This window comes from Lygodium microphyllum, chromosome 3, assembly GCF_053477565.2.
Source record: "Lygodium microphyllum isolate KBCC chromosome 3, Lygodium_microphyllum_v1.1.10, whole genome shotgun sequence".
NCBI lineage: Eukaryota > Viridiplantae > Streptophyta > Polypodiopsida > Schizaeales > Lygodiaceae > Lygodium > Lygodium microphyllum.
Window position 1 is genome coordinate 13,509,040 of NC_141137.1, and position 16,614 is coordinate 13,525,653.

General features: G+C 46.0%; 1 protein-coding gene across 2 annotated transcripts in view; it reads left to right on the top strand.

The window, feature by feature from the left end:
- The first annotated feature begins 3,146 nt into the window (after window positions 1-3,146).
- LOC148038067 (sterol 3-beta-glucosyltransferase UGT80A2-like) overlaps window positions 3,147-16,614 on the top strand; it is a 110,637-nt gene continuing 97,169 nt past the window's right edge. The window contains exon 1 of one of the 2 annotated variants that reach the window (XM_087668531.1): window positions 3,147-4,961. In XM_087668531.1, coding sequence (XP_087524657.1) covers window positions 4,019-4,961 — 943 coding nt within the window. In that variant the 5' untranslated portion in view covers window positions 3,147-4,018. The remainder of the gene's footprint in view (window positions 4,962-16,614) is intronic. The other variant, XM_087668539.1, reaches the window with a different exon arrangement.

Genomic DNA, 16,614 nt, shown 5'->3' on the forward strand with positions numbered 1-16,614 from the left:
TAGTACAATTCAAGTTTATGGGTATGGGTTTTTATATTGTGTTGGTTAACTCACAAGAGGAAAAGGATTGGATACTAGCATCTTTCATTTGCTTCAAGGGCAACTACGTCTACATGCTACTATAATCACCCAAATTCTCACCAAAGGTCACCCTTCTACACGATTGCTTATTTTGGATCATGTTTCCAAGGCTATTAGATTGGCTAGATGGATAGGTTGAGGTCTTAGATGAAGCCCTTGGCAACATTTTATATGTCCTTGCCCCTACAAATGGTACATTATGACCTAAGAAGAAGGTTTGAATGCTCTAGGATAAAAGGAAAGAAGCCCCAAAGTACCTCAAAGTGTTTGATCCACATGGCATCAAAAGGAAAGAAGCCTCAAAGTCACCAAATAGGATACCATGTGAGGAATTGTCAAGCAAATGCAACATAGAAGGAGAGGTAAGAAAGTAGCTAGAAGACTGCCATGTAGGTTAAGGAAAACAAGCCCATTAAGATTACTCGAGAATGCACAACCAACAAGCCCAAAAAGTAATAATACAAAAGAGACTTAGTAAAATAAGTTCTACTAAAAAATGAGATTAGTATAATCACAAAAGTATTCGTGGTGGTTAAGTAATTAATTAAATTACTTAGAATTGTTTTAAAAAATAAGGAACATGTATAATTTTACACTATAAATTACTTTTAAAATTTTCGAAATGATTAATTTTTTGGGTAGATTTCATTTAACTAAGCCATTAAATAGTTTTAAAAATGAATATTTTTTCATAGTAGCTTAAAAATTATCTCAAGGAAAGCAATATTTTTCGTAAGTGGTGTTTTTACTTTTGAATGCTAGTAAAAATGTGCAATTTATTCCTTTCATACTTCTTTTTTGAAAAGAGTTAATTAGGTCTTTTGTTATTCTATTTAAGTGCATTCACATGCATGGTATGTTAAAGCACGTTCACACGCATGATATTAAGCTCAATTTTATGAGTTGAAGTCTTAATGAATGTGTGAAAATTGTAGAAATTTTTAAATTAGAAGGTATTGAACTCACTAATTTTTTTTTGGAAGTTTAGCTTAATCCTTGCTTAGAAAGGAATGATTTTGAAAATCGGAAAATTGATTGTGATCGCATTAAACTATGGGAATAATATTCTCATAATGTCCATGCTTCCAACAATAGCTTGTCAGGATCGAGGCATGAAGCCATCCCTATGGCTGCCTTGGATACTCTTCACTCGGAGTTGTATATAGACTCCTAGAGTGGCCAACCACTGATACTGCTTAGGTATGTATGGTCCCCTGTATAGGAGAATTCTCACTTATGAGGATGAGAATTGGTATGAGATTGTAATCTTGATCCCGATCTTAAGATAGGGAAGAAAACCTATACGAGCCCGACAAGTTGAGCACTAGAAGGCCTGGAATGTTTCAAAAAGGATTGCTTTAGTGTTTATATTTAATGTCATGCTAAAGAACTAATGCAATATTAATTAAAGAACTTGTTTTTATGTGTTTTCACAATGTGAGTAGCATGCTTACTAAAATAATTAAAAATACGCTGCAAGAAGTGGGAGAATGGCCTTCTTGACCAAACTGTCCTAAGGTTGGGTTAGACCTAGTTAGCTGAGTGGCTTTCCTCAAAATAGAAAAAGAGTCAAGAAACGTGACTGTTCCTGGGGTTGAGTCTTGGAACTGACCAAGCACTATTTTATGGGATTGATGTGAGACTTACAACGACAAATAATAGAGAATATTACTAAAATATGATAGAGAGATAACATAGAAATCATGGCACAAACTCTCAGGATAGATTTGTATTGGCAAAATCCCATACTACAAGAGGGCATGATTAGCAAAATGATAAAAGAAAGTGCATATTTAGGCCACCTCTAATAATTACATGTCATATGATCTTTAAAGTCTACTCTCATAAATGCACTAAAATAGACTAAGGCAAAGACAAAGGGTAATACAAGAAAGATAAGTATAATGCTTAATGCCACGGCGAACACACATATCCACCTCTAAATGTTTAGTAGCAACCAAGTAATCCATATTTACGTTGTCCCCATTATGTGCGTACTTCATGCTTTGAGCGTCATCTTCTCCTTCTCCTACCTCATCTTGGCCTTGCTTGTTCCCTCCCTCAATCTACATGGGAGGTGGTGAAAGTGTCACCTTTCGTGGTGGCTGATGTGGTTGCCTCCCTAATAAAGACAGTTAATGCCCTGTAAGAGCAATAATGGCCACTTGGCAGGGGTTTCATTCCCCTTGCTCCACTTTATGGCTCTTCATCGATGCATACTATTGATCGATCTAGGCTCTCCTTAGTAGCTAAATGATAGTTTCACTTTGCTATTGCTTTGATGTTAGGTCAAGAAAAGCTCTCTTGAATAATTAGAATATGTAATCGGTGCATATATGTGCTAGCACAAGCTTGGCCTTAAGACTACAATACTATATGTTCACATAGGTTGGTTTTACTATATGTTCACATTCAAGGTAGAACCTCAACCTTAGAAATAGCATTGTGGTGGTTAATTACACGGATGATCCTATAATACCAACACCACCATCACCACCACCATGAGAAATGCTCATCTAGTAAAGTTATGTTGTGACACTACAAGTTTATGGTTGGGGGAGGTCTCTTCATGTCTAAAACAAAGTGCTTTGCAATTCACTCCAATGCTGTTTGGGGCACAAAGATTATTCATGACTATTTTCCACTAAAATAATGGATCCGAGAGAAGAATTATTCCTTTCAATTCACTTCAATGCTATCTGGGGGCACAGAGTTTATCGATGACTATACTCCAATAAAATAGTGCATGAGGGAGAATAATTATTCCTTTCAATTCATTTGGATGATCTTTGGGACTCGGACATAGTTTTTTCAGGACTGTTTTCCACTAAAATAATGCATGATGGAAAGGAAAGTTCACATCTGAGATAGAATATAAAAATAGCAACGTGGTGGTTGATGACATGGATTGGACCCAAACAACACCATCACGATCCATCATCGGCATCATGAGACACACACTCCATCAGTGAGTGGAACTGTGCTGAGACAGCGATGAGAGAGTATATGCTTTTAGGGGAGGTCCCTCCACGTGGAAAAACAACCAATTTCCAATTCACGTCGCAGCTTATTATTGGATTCGACCCCTCTCCTCTGTTTGTCTCTCTGGGGTCTACGTCCTCCTTCGTATGTTGTGGTGTATGTGAATTTGGCCTACCATGACATGCATGCTGCTCTTCTTTATCTGCTCGTTAAGCTCCTTTTTCCCGTCTGCATCTCTCCTTTCCTTTCCACCATCTCTCTCTCTCTCTCTCTCTCTCTTCTCTGTGGGACTCGCCTCAGATCTTCACAAATTGCGACCGACCATGCTTCTTAGAACATCAAAATTTCCGGCTTAGGCCAGGTACTTCTTGGACCGCGGGGATCATTTGGTTGAGCTCCATCTCTTTCGATAAATCGGGACGGAAATTAGGAAGGCATGTGTGTTCACAACACCTTTCGATACATTCTTCGTGCCAAATTTTTGAAAAGAAGACGCCGCAGACTCACTGAAAGAGGCATAAATGCTATTTGAGGGAGAATTAGGTCTGAACAAAAGAACCGTGGATGCATGTTCAGAAATTTAGCAGTGTCATACCGCATACGGTTCGAAGACTCAGTAAGGCTCGGCAGTCAGGCGGAACGTTTTGCCGGGAAATTAGCCAGAAAATCGATTTCTTTACAACGGACGTGAACCATCCCTACTTACCAATGCTGGATGCCTGATGCTTCGTACGAAAAGAGATTTGCTTAACAAGGGTATCTGAAAGGGCAACTTGAGTCTCTCTACAAGGTGGCTTGTGATCCCCTACGATAGGACATTCATCCGATCTCTGCTTGCTTTGGTCAAGCATTGTCAAAGCCGACGTACTTTATTACCCCATCAAATTTTGCTTCAACATACGCATACAGGTAACACAGCAGGCCCAAGTTCCAGTCTGTATTGCTAACTACAGGCATGGAAAATGAGGATGGAGACGGAGTTGAAGTCCACCAGGAAAGCTTATCTTCGTCTTCTTCATCATCATTGTCATCCTCCCCTTCTCATCCTGCATCATCTTCTTCGACCCCCTCCACTCCAAAGCAGCATTCTATACAGTCTTCATCAGCTTCATCTCCTTCCTCGTCGGTTCTGTTCTCTGGGGCATCATCTCCTGCGCACAGAATTGCCGACGAGGATGGAGTCGAGGCTGAAGGCACGTTACACCATGACAGCAGGCTTGATGGAGGTGCAAGCTCTTCAGCACAACAAGACTTTTCAACCGAGTTGAATCAGGATTACAACGATTCATCACAGGTGCTTGACGAGACTGGCAGCCAGACTGGAAATATTAATGCAGAGGAACCGTATACCTCTGGTGGAACTGAATTGGCTGGTGCAATGCTCGACACTTCTCCTGTGAATGACAGATCTCAACATTCAACGAGTGGATTGGAATCAAAGACAGATGATATAACTGTTGAGAAGTTTGAACCTAGTGAAGGCGAGCTGCATACCAGTGTTCAATTGGGTGAACCCGCCATCAGTAGTGCAAATCAAGGGACCCAGGAAAATGCAATAGAGGATCATAGCAAGGAAACAAGTGCAATAATACTTGGCCTGAATGGTAGCAGCATTTTGCCTTCACCAGAACGTGGTTCAAACTATGCAGGGGCCACTATGGACGCTGCTTCAATGGATGGTTCATATCAGCACTTGAGATCAAAAGACAACTTTCAGCTTAATGATGTGCCTGGAAACGCCTCCCAAGCTATGTGTGATCATGAAAGTGGAAACTCACAATTAAGACCTGTGCCTCTGGGGCCTCATGGATTGTCGAGGTGCAAAGAAGACTTTTCACAGGAGGACCCTGCAATCTCAGATCAGGTTCCGCTGGATGACTCTGAAAAAGTTCATAAAGGTATGAGTTAGCGATCTTTCATCCCTCAAGTGTAACTTTTTCTGCCTAGGTTGCGTACTCTCTGTGTGTAGTTTGGTCATTGTGTATGTGGACATGATTTTTGCTCAAAACCAATAATTAATCCTGAAATTTTGCTTTTAACTATGAATTTGAAGCAGTAGCTCAATTAGACCTGGTCATATTATAGTACTTGGTACAGTTGTCGATGCTCATGAGCTAGGAAGTGTTAGTGTTTATAGTTTGCAAGTTTACATTAAAATCCTTTTTAGGGTATATAATAAGCAACAAAACCAATGAAACTGGCCTTTAGTAATATCAAAGTGCAGTAGAACAAACTGTTGCACTCCTGCAACAGACATCAACACCAATTGGCACCAAAGGCTGCCATACTGTGCAGTATTTCTTTGAGTTATTCCTGAAAGATATAGATCAGCAACAAAGCTGTCTCAGAACTGAGATGAGTAGAGCGCATTAAACTGGTCAGGAATCCCAAATTTCAGCACAGGAATCTCAAACAGGCCTGCAATCTGTGTCTTCCAAGCGATTTCCAGTCGTGGAACCCAGCCATGAACAGCCCACAAAATCTTCAGGAAAACCTTCTCTGTTACCATTCTCAAACCACCAAATCCTTCTTCTCAGATCAGAATCCAATCTACTGCAGCTATGAGGCAATGAAGAAAGAGAGAGAGAATTAAATAGTTGACAAGCCAGGGAGACCAATCTTAAATCTTCCTCCACATGCAAGCTAGGAAGAGAAAGGATGATGTCTTGTTTCTCTGCTGCCACTGGGAAGTGGCATGCCAACTTCTGGTAGCAGCACACATTTTTAAGGCAGCAGTGTGAATTTTCTTGGCAGTAGCTGAAACCAGCCTTCCTTCTGTGGATGGGTGGTAAATCCCCAATCACAACAATTAATGCAAATCTGAAAATACAAATTTACCTACTGATCTTGGACAATGCACACCCGATTGGCCCCAAAATTGGCACCCCTTTCAGTATTTCTTTCGCTTTACTGAAGAAAAAGTTGATTTACGATGGGATTCTCCCGATCCCCTTTGCTATCCAAACTCCCCTTGCTGTCCAAAGTGACTAGCAAGTCTTCAATTTGATTTGCCTCTTGATTCGGGCACTTATTTGGCCTTCACCTACTTCATAGATGATGGAAATGCCCCAAATTCAATGGCTGGAAAGTCCTCCGCCTGAATTTAGTTGAAATTCACCTTTAGCCCTAAAAAATCCAAGTCTTGGAGCTTCCAATTTTTGGCACGCTTCTTGAGGTTGTTGCTAAACCTAATTTCTATCGTAGTTTAGGGTTTACTGTAGAGAAATTTGCGATTTCTCAGCCTCCAAGGGTTCAAATGCCGAGATCTTCAAAGCAAGGCTATGAAATGGCGGGGAGATGAGAGAGAAAACTGTAGAGAGAGAAAATTCAGAGTTTTGTCGCGAAGAATGACTGAAAATCAGTCAAATGCAGCTGCTTCCCTGCCACAACAGCTTGTAGATGCAAAGAACTGAATTTACTGCTGCTGCCCTGCCTCAACAGCCTGTAGATGCTTTCACCTACTGTTGATCAGTCTTCTCTTGTCCCTGGCTGCCTCAAAAGGTCCTCCAATGGCTGTAAATCAGACCAATAGCATCTCCTCCCTCTCTCTTGGAGATTGAATACACTAAAAATGTCTCTCTAGCCTATAAAGATGTTTTTCAGTCTTGCGTAGGCATTTTTGACAAGTGGCAGGCTTCCCAAATGATTTTTCTAGTATTATGAAAAACAATCTAACTGGCCAACAATTAAATTGGATGGACATCTTCCACACCCGAGTGTTTCTGTGCCATCTTTGACCATCAGATTGGCGTTAGGTACCATTTTGGCCAAATGAACGACCTAGGCCAACAACTAGCACCAGATACCACCAAGTACATGTGTGGCATAACTTATTGCAACTTTTGCCTTTGACATCTCGTGATTTCCTCGTGTCCCAGGCTCATAAATTTACTTTAACCCTAGTTGCACGTCACATGTGCAACATTTACTTAATCATGTGATTAAAAATAAATCCACATGTTATGTGAGGCTTCAAAAATACATGTCCTCATGATAGTAGCTTGATTAGCAAATGATAGCATGTTGATGATACCTTTTTTTTGGTACTTAAGTCCTTACTCCTATTGATTTACTTTAGAAAACTCATGGGTATCCCCTTTGGAGTTGTTGGAACTTGCCACTTTTCCACTTCCTCTTCTTTTTGTTACTCATCTTGGTTCGATGACTGTTTGTAGTTATGGCGATAAATTGGAGGAAGATGAGCTGATGTTGAATCAGCATGCCCCGTTATCTCTAGGTGATGCATGTGGCATATTGATTTGACTTTTGATAACCTTTTTATATAGCTCTGTTATTGAGCTAGATGTAGTAGGATTTTCTTGGGCAATATAGTTTTTATTGTCTTTATCTCTATCTCCCTAGTGACTTGTTTCTGTGTTTGTATGTTCTTTTAGTCTTACAATTCGCTTTACTGACCATTTGCTCTAGCAAGTGTTGTTTCATCTAGTCACTTCCTCTCTCACCCCGCTTACTGTCAGAGTACAGCGATGCGGAAGCGTGGGACCAAGACTGAGAGAGAGAGTGAACACAGAGAGAAGAGAGAGAGAAAGAGACAGTGGGATGAAGATCTGCTGTATAAGGTGTGCTGTATACAAAGATATGCAGATATATACACGGGCGCAGTGTGCAGGACTGCGTGTGAGCAAACAAGCTCCATAGAATGTGCTTGGTGCCTCCGTGACCGCCGCGGACCATCCTGCGGTCCCCACTCCTCAGGGACCCCCTCGATCCCTGAATCAGAGTGTGTCACGGGCCCAACGAGGAGGAGGCCGAACCTCTCCTCGTTGCTCTCCATCAGCTGAAGACTTTGGGATATCCATCGGTGGTAACTTCTCGGGGGTGACCGGTGGAACAGTAGACTCTGTATCGGAAACAGAATCGGAATCAAAAGGCGCTGGCTCCAAAGGAACTGTCTCGGGAGCCCAACTCTCCCCTGGATCTCCAAGAACGGGATGCTCCTCACCCGCTGCTATGGCCGGAACCTCCACGAACCGCACATCTCGACTGGTGTACACATCCCGCTTGACGGGATCATACAAGCTATAGCCTTGGGACTGAGAGCTGTAGCCAACAAACACCTGTCTTCGGGAAGCCGCTTCAAATTTATCACGACGAGTCTTGGAAATGTGAACATAGGCATCGCACCCAAAAATCCTAAAATAAGAAACATCGGGCTTAGTCCCAAAGCAAGCCTCAAAAGGTGTCATCCTATCAACAACCGAAGTGGGGGATTGGTTAAGGATGTGGATTGCAGTAGCCACAGCTCGGCCCATAGAAACTAAGGTGTCTGTCGGTGCTCCATCATGGTGTGCGCCATCTTGATCACACTTCGGTTCTTCCGTTCAAGAATGCCATTTTCTTGAGGAGTGTTGGTGTTAGCAAACTCCTGGTGAATGCCTCTATCTGCACAAAAACGAGCAAACTCATTAGAAACAAATTCACCACCCTTGTCGGATCGCAAGGTCTTCAATCGCCAGCCCGATTGGTTCTCCTCAAAGAGAAGCCAATCCTTGAAGTGGGAGAAAGCCTCCGACTTCAACGCCAAGAAGTAGGCCCAAGTCATCCCGCTGTAGTCATCTACGATCAACATGAAGTACGAGCTCCCTTTCAAGGGCTTGTTCCGCATAGGGCCACAAAGATCCGTAGATACAAGCTCCATCGGGGAAGTAGACCGCCGCGAAGCTTTGTTGGGAATCGCATCCCTATGCTGCTTCTCACGAATGCAGGAGACGCATGGCTGCTAGCTCACCACTATGTCCGGCAACCCTCGAACAAGCTGTCCACGTGACGCCCTCCGAAGATAATCATAGTTGAGGTGACCAAACCGAGCATGCCATAGCTCTGACTGTGTCTGAGAGGTAAGAAGAAGAGTAGGGAGAGCGGTAGAAGACGTCAATTTGTAGATGCCGTTCTCCTCATATCCTGATGAGAGAACCTTCCGGGATCCACGGTCAAGGACTCGTACCGAATCACTGTCAAACTCCACCAAAAGTCCAAGTGAACAAATCTTATGAACCGATAGTAGATGATACCCTAAACCTGGCACATGCAACACCTCTGAGGTATGGATACCACCACGTCCATTTGGAATAAGCTGCATCTCACCCTGTCCTGCAATAGACATCGAAGAGCTATCTCCGATGAGAGTCTGCCCACGCGAAGGTCGCAACTGGGCAACACCAACTGATGAAGGAGTCATGTGCCGGGAGGCACCACTGTCAACGATCCACTCCCGAGCCTGGGGGGCTGTCATCGCAGCATCAGAAGCCTTCGGTGTAGAGTCCTCAATGACTGCTAGATGAAGAAACGCAGCAGATGAGGGTGCAGCCACCGCTCCAGAATCCTTCGAGTCCTTCTTGTTGGTGTCCTTCTTGTCTTTGTCGGGGCAATCCTTCTTCCAATGGCCGGTCTTACCACAAATATGGCATGTGGATTCTTTGTCATTGTCCTTCTTTGACTTGTTGTCCTCCTTCTTCTTCTTTTGGTCCTTCCCCTTCTTCTGAGAGGCTTGACCTGTCAAAGCTTCGGACTTGGAAGCATGCTGTCCCTTCAGTTGTTCCTCTTGGTCCAAGCCCATAGGAACTAGCTCTTCCCACGAAGAGTAGACTCACGCCCCGAAGCAATAAGGGCGGAGTAAAAAGCACCGAATCGTGGCAGCAACTGGGACAAGAGTGTGATCGCCATGTCTTCGGAGGAAATCGGCTTCCCCGCATTCTGAACCTGCATTTGAAGCTGTCTAAGCTTGTTGATGTGCTCCCGCAACGAATAAGACTTGTTCACGGACAAGGTCCGCATCTGCACCTCCAAAGAAACCCTCTTCATAAGGGTCATCCGGTTATACATCTGGTCAAGCTCCAGGCATATCTCCCGAGCCACCGTCAAGTGCTCGATGTGGGCTATCACGGCTGTAGTACAAGACAGAAAAAGAAAAGAACGAATCCGGGCATTCAGTTTGTCCTAGTGAGACTTGGCCTTGGCCAACTCCGCACGAGCATTGGAAGAGAGTTTGGACTCATCTCTTACCGAGGGCCGGTCGATCTCTTGTACAAGCTCCGCCAAATTGTAAGACTCAAGGATGGCCAACATCATCACGCGCCAGATGCGGTAATTGTCGCTATCGAGCTTTTATCTGAGGGAAGAGCCGGTAAGACAGGCACCTTCCGATCCATGATCGTCTAGAACTCCAAGTTAATCTCTGTAGACATCTTCACCTGTAATGCCTGCACAAACGCAAAAGCAACCCCTCTTCAAACAGCAGCAAACGGCAGCAAATCCACCAACTGGACTCCTTTCCCGCGCGCCCACGCTCGCTTCAGCCTTGTTCCGATGCGCAGCCCTTCCGCTCGCCCTCGAACGTTGGAAACGCAGCCTTGTGTCGCGATGGAATCTCCTCTTCAGGTAGGTTCTTCACTCAGTCAGCCCTTCTTCACTGCTCTGATACCATGTCAAAGTGTAGTGATGCGGAAGCGTGGGACCAAGACTGAGAGAGTGAACACAGAGGGGAGAGAGAGAGAGAGAGAGAGAGAGAGAGAGAGAGAGAGAGAGAGAGAGAGAGAGAGAGAGAGAGAGAGGCAAGGTGACTCAGAAAATTGAGAGAGAGAGAGAGAGAGAGAGAGAGAGAGAGAGAGAGAGAGAGAGAGAGAGAGAGAGAGAGGCAAAGGAGAGAGAGAGAGAGAGAGCGATGCTGCTCCCGCTTCGTGCCGCCCTGCCATCGCTAGGTCTGGCGCGCCCTGCGGTTGCGTTTACCTGCGCCGCTGCCGCCTGACGCCCTACCTGTCGGCACCCCCCGTTCGCCTCAGCCTCGTCGTCGTTTCTGTTCGCTGGGCGTTTGCGTGTCGTCACCACAATCGAGGGCTGCATCTCTGCCTACTTCTGCCAGTCGCGTCTGTGCCCTGCGCTGCCAGCGGCATCCCTGGTGTCGTCTTCCGGATGTCTTGCTCCTAGAGCCGTCGGGAGCAGTCGCCCTGCTCCTGGAGCCGCCAACGTGTTCTTTTCCGGCCGCCCTGTCCACGCCCAGACGCCCTGTCACTGACGCCCTATCCATGGTAGCATACCCCTGACGCCCTGTTTCCGGACACTGCTGACGGACCCCTGCCCGGCACCCCAGCCTGTCCCGTCCTGCTGTGGAGACCGCCAGGCCTGTGTTTCGCCTGTCTGCCCCTGCACGGTGCCAAGTAAACCTCAGTTTTCAATAGCTCTCCTTGCAGAGTACACCCCTGGACAGCGCCTCTGTACAGAAAAAAGGGAAAGCGAGAGAGCCGGCAAAAGAGAGGGTCAGTCCTCCTTCGAGATCAAATCATCATATACGATGACTGGTTTGGATCTGGATTTCATAGATCAAACAGTGGCAGCATTGGGCCCGGATTCTGATGCGGAGGAACCTGAGGATATGGTTCCGTGCAACGAAGAGATGCCCCCTGGTCCCGACATCCAGCCTACGGGTAAACGTACCAAGCATGCTTCGGAAGAGATAGGCGTTTCTCAGGATCGGTCCTATGCTCAGGTTGCTTCGGATTCGGTGGACTCTCAGGAAGTGGACTGGGAACATTTGCTGGAATTTGCAAACACTTTGCTTGGCGATTATGTTCAACATAATCAGGAAGTCTTTTCTGACTTTGCACCTGACGATGTGTTGGACGCCACCGTGGACCCAAAAACTGTCCTACGCTCCTTTTCGGTATTTTATGATCGCGCTGTGATACTTTTCTTCACTGGTCGAATCCCGTTGCTTTCCCGTATTCGCCAGTGGTTGCAACATCTGCTACAAGGGGAATGTGTTGAAGAGATTTTTGTTGGCTCGCGGGGTTTTTTTGAGGTCCTGTTGAAATCAGAGACGCACCGTGCTGTTCTCCTGTCTAAACTGCCTTTGTTTTTTGAACGCCGGTTGGTTCATGTGGTTCCATGGCGTCCAATGGCAGATTTTCAGCGTCTGCTGCAATGTGAATGCCCGGTCTGGGTCGAGGTGGAAAACTGTCCGGCTGTTTATTGGCCACTATTGAAGGATGCTATGGCCGCTGTGGGCACTGTTCTGGCCCCTCCCAATCTCCGGGCTGTGAATCGCAACCGCTTGTGTATGCTATGGGACACTGCAAGAAAAAGCCTGCCTGGTTACGCCTCAATTGCTCTGGCATGCACCCATTACACTTTCGTTTGAAATGGGGCAATTTTGCAGGGCATTGCTTTTCCTGTGGACAGTTGGGGCATTTTATGGCCAAATGCCCGGAACAGCAACACACTTCCCATGATGGCCATGCTGTGCCGCCCATGGAAGATATGGTGTGTGATGCCCCATCGCTGGATGCTACCCATCAGCCCCAAGCTTTGGCCAAAGGTAAACAACAGGTTGCGGGTTTGGATTCCAGCGCCACTAATTGGGTGGAAGTACGTGCAAAAAAAGGCAACAGGGTTGTTGCGGCCATGGAGAACAATGTGCCTACTACCTCACAAGATTCCATGCGTACATATATGCGCAGGAAGGAAATGCAGTCTTCTGAGCGCTCGGCTCCGGCTATGGTTTCCTCTGCCCCCCTTCATCAGCCCGCCAGGAAAATGTCTTCGGATCGTTCAAAGGGTCCCTCTGCTAAGCTGGCATTTGATACCAGAGGTAATGTCATTACCCCGTGGGACCGTCGTTATCCCCGTTCCATCCCAAAGCCAGCAGATATGCCGTCTACTTCCAAATCTGGTCCGCTGAACTCTTTTGCAGTGTTGGCGGATTTCTTGGACGAGGGAGTCCTGGACATTCTCGCTGACAAAGTCAAATCGAGGCAAGCAGTGCCTCGTACCTGATTTTGTTTTGAATATACATGAAAATCGCCACGTGGAATGTGCGTGGAATTTGTTCTCGGCACAAGCAACATGCTATGTGGACTGTATTGCATGAAAATCAGTGGGATGTCCTGTGCGCTGTTGAGCACAAGAGTCACGATGAAGCCGGAAAAGTGGTAGATTGCCATGGCTTTAGATTGTTTTATGCAGGGTCACAGGCCATGCATTATTCGGGTGTGCTCATGATTGTCCATGACAAATATCAGCCTGTTCTAATTAAAAATGATGTTCATGGCCGTTTTTTGGTGATTGAAATTATATTCGAAGGGGAAATCTTATGGCTACTTGGCCTCTATGCTCCGAATGATTCCTTATCTCGTCGGGCGCTTTGGCAGACTTTGCAGACCTCCTTGTCACTTGGCAAACGGGGCTTCTTCATGGGGGATTTCAATATGTGTGTGGATTCCTCCCAGTCCACATCGGAGCATTCGGTGATGGATACGCCGGAAAGTCGTATGTGGCAGGCGTTGGCTCTTGCCGTTCTTAAGCAAGACCTCTGGTCCTGGCTACACCCGTCTTCTACAGGGTTTACTTTCCATTCTGCCCAGTATGCAACAACATGGTCGAGATTGGATCGTATATATATCATGCAGAATGATGATTTTCTTCCTGAGCTGCTCGAAATAAAAGTGTTGCAGCAATATGCCTTGTCGGACCATTTCCCTCTGCAGCTTGAGCTGCTTGCACAACCCATTGCCCCGTTCAAGCAATTTCTGGAGAGACTCCCTTTGCATTTTAATTCGTCTTACCTGAAGCATGCAATCTTTCAGGGCTATATGCAACAATTGATTGACAGATTTCTCTTCGACTTCTCTTCTCAAGGCACTGCGTCATTTGAACGATTGCTCTCTAATGTGCAGCGGGTTGCTCGGCAGTATGGGATCTACCATGCCTCTCTTTGTCGGCAGCGTCGCAAGGCAGCCGAGGACATGCTGGCTTTGGTTCGTTCTCTGCTGGTGGACATTCCGGATGATGCATTTCTGCTCGCACTGGCCATGCAAGTGGCGGATCTTATTAAAGAATTCCAATTGAAATCATATTAGCAGGCCAAACTGCAACATCTGACAGAGACATTGCAAGATAATGCATGTCAAACCCATAAGTTCTTTCGAGCTCTCCACGCCTCTCCTGCTAGGGAGAATATGACCAGACTCGAGGATGTAGAAGGTCACCTTATCATGGATCCGCAGACTATTGTGCATATGTGCAGGAATTATTTCCGTGACCTTCTCGGCACCACTTCTCCACCTTCAGATCAAATCACTCAGGCCCGTTCGGGTTTTTATGACCTGGTCTGCAATCAGCTACCGCAGGACATGCAAGCTACTATGGAGTCCGATATTTGTGAGGCAGAGGTTATGGACGTCTTGTTACATTTGCCCAAGGATAAAAGCCCGGGTTGGGATGGTCTCACCAATGAGTTCTTTGAAGCTTTTGCTACCCAACTGGCGAAACCATTGCAGGCTTTGTTTCAGCAGGTGTGGCAAACCGGGATCATGCCTTCCTCATGGAAAGAAGGCCTTATTAAACTACTTCCAAAAGTTCCTTCGCCATCTAGGTTGACACAGTGGCGCCCCATTTCCTTGATGGGTTCAATGTACAAAATCTTTTCCAAAATAATGGCGAATCGGCTTCATAAGCATCTCCCGGCCATTGTGCATCCTCTACAGTATGGTTTCATTAAGGGCCGAAATATTCTGCACAATGTATTGAATGCTCAACTAGCTATTGATTATGCAAGGCATTCTAACCAGGAGGTAGTACTGATTCAACTGGACCTGGAAAAGGCTTTTGACTATCTGGATTGGTCTTTCGTTGCTGAACTTATGTCGGCTATGGGCTTTGGTCCCCGGATGTCTCGTCTAATCTACACCATTAGCGCTGCAGCGTCTTCGCGAGTCATGCTGAACGGAGGTGTTACTGAGCCATTTGTACTTGCCCGCTCTGTCAGACAAGGATGCCCTTTGAGCCCGCTATTCTTTGCCCTCGCGACACATCCAGTTCTTTCCATGTTATCCCATATGGTAACCTCTTCTCAGTTGGCCGGTCTGTCGCTTCCTTCAGGACAGCACTTCATTAGCCAATCCCTGGCGGATGATACTTTTATGATTTTGCGTGCGGACAAGGACAACCTCAAGCGCGCATTGGATGTTTGGGGCATCTTTGGTCAAGCCTCCGGCCTTCGCATCAATGCGCTCAAATCAGCCATTCTCAGCTGCACGGAGTCGGATTTGCAGTCCTTGGACTGGCAAGGTCTGGTTGTTCCTCGTGGCTCCATTGTCAGGCACCTTGGGTACCCTTTGGGTGTCGACGTTCCACCAAAGCAGCTTCTGCAGTGGATTTCTCAGAAAATGGTGGCTAAGTTTATGTATTGGAAATCTCAAGCCTGGCCCTTCCATATTCGTCTCAAAGTGGCCCAGACAATTATGTTGCCAATGCTCACATATTTTTTGCCATTGTTGCCCTGGACTACTACGACTCTCAATGCTCTTACTCAGTCTATTCGCTTCATGCTATGGAAGGACTCATTGCATGCAGGTATTTCCTGGATTTCTTGGTCGCATGCCTGCACCCCCAAACGCATGGGTGGCGGAGCTATTTTAGATGCCCAAACTCACATGCAGGCTCTCCGTTGGTCTCTCTTCCGCGCCATGTGCGCGGATCATCATCCATGGGTCGATATAGCCCGTTATTTCCTTGAGAGCCATGGGCTTCTACATGGCAATACCCAAATCCGGACTTCTTGGTGGCATGTTCTTAATGCTGATTCGAGGTTCTCCAGTTCTTCTTCGTCGCTGCTTAATCATTTGGTATATTCCTGGAAACGGGTCCTTCTAAAGGCTCAGTGGCATCCAGCGGAGGATCGCTTGGCTACTAATTCTTTTCAATTGGAATTATTGGCAGTCTCGCGTTTACTTGCATGGGAAGGCAAAAATGAGCTTAGACCACAATTCAACCGGATGGCTCGCTTGGGCTTGTCTTCGGTCGCGGATGCCATCCTTGCTAGTCGCAATGTGCTTATATCTTTTCGTACAGCCAGGAGGCTTTACAGGATCCCGCGGGGATATAGGCCTTTATGGGAACAGCTTTTGCGGATGCTCTAGAGCAGACAACCCTTTCCTGCCCTTGCTTCAGATCATCCCTGGCAGGATTGGGACCTACAAGGCCGGCTGACTTTAAGCAAAGCTTCTGCTAATCAAGTTTATCATATTCTGATCAAAGATCAACAATGGTTAGTTACCAAAGCCAATGCTTTATGGGGCTTACGTAAATCCCGGTCATGGTGGAGGGCAACTGTGATGGAGGGCTGGTTGAACAAGACCCCCTTCAAATGTAAAGTCTTTCTTTGGAGAGTGATGATTGGTGGTCTTCTGCTTGCGTCGGCTCTTTCCAAGCGACGAATCTCCAATGGCAACTGTTTCTTTTGCACCACTGCTGTGGAATCAGCCCGCCACAGATTTATTTCTTGCCTCGTTGCAAAAAAAGTCTGGTTCTTTTTGTCGGCTATTTGGCAAGGAGTGGTTGGATTCACCCTGCGCCCCTTTGATTGGGTTTTCGGGCAGCCCAAATACCCCACTCCTGCACAGCCACATATGAAACTCATGTATCATTTTTTTCGATATTGGGGCTGTTGGCATAACTGGACCATTAGGAATGCTTTTCTTTTTGACTCCGCCTATAATGTTCAGCGACATATTGCGAGGCTTAAGGGCCTTTTGTATT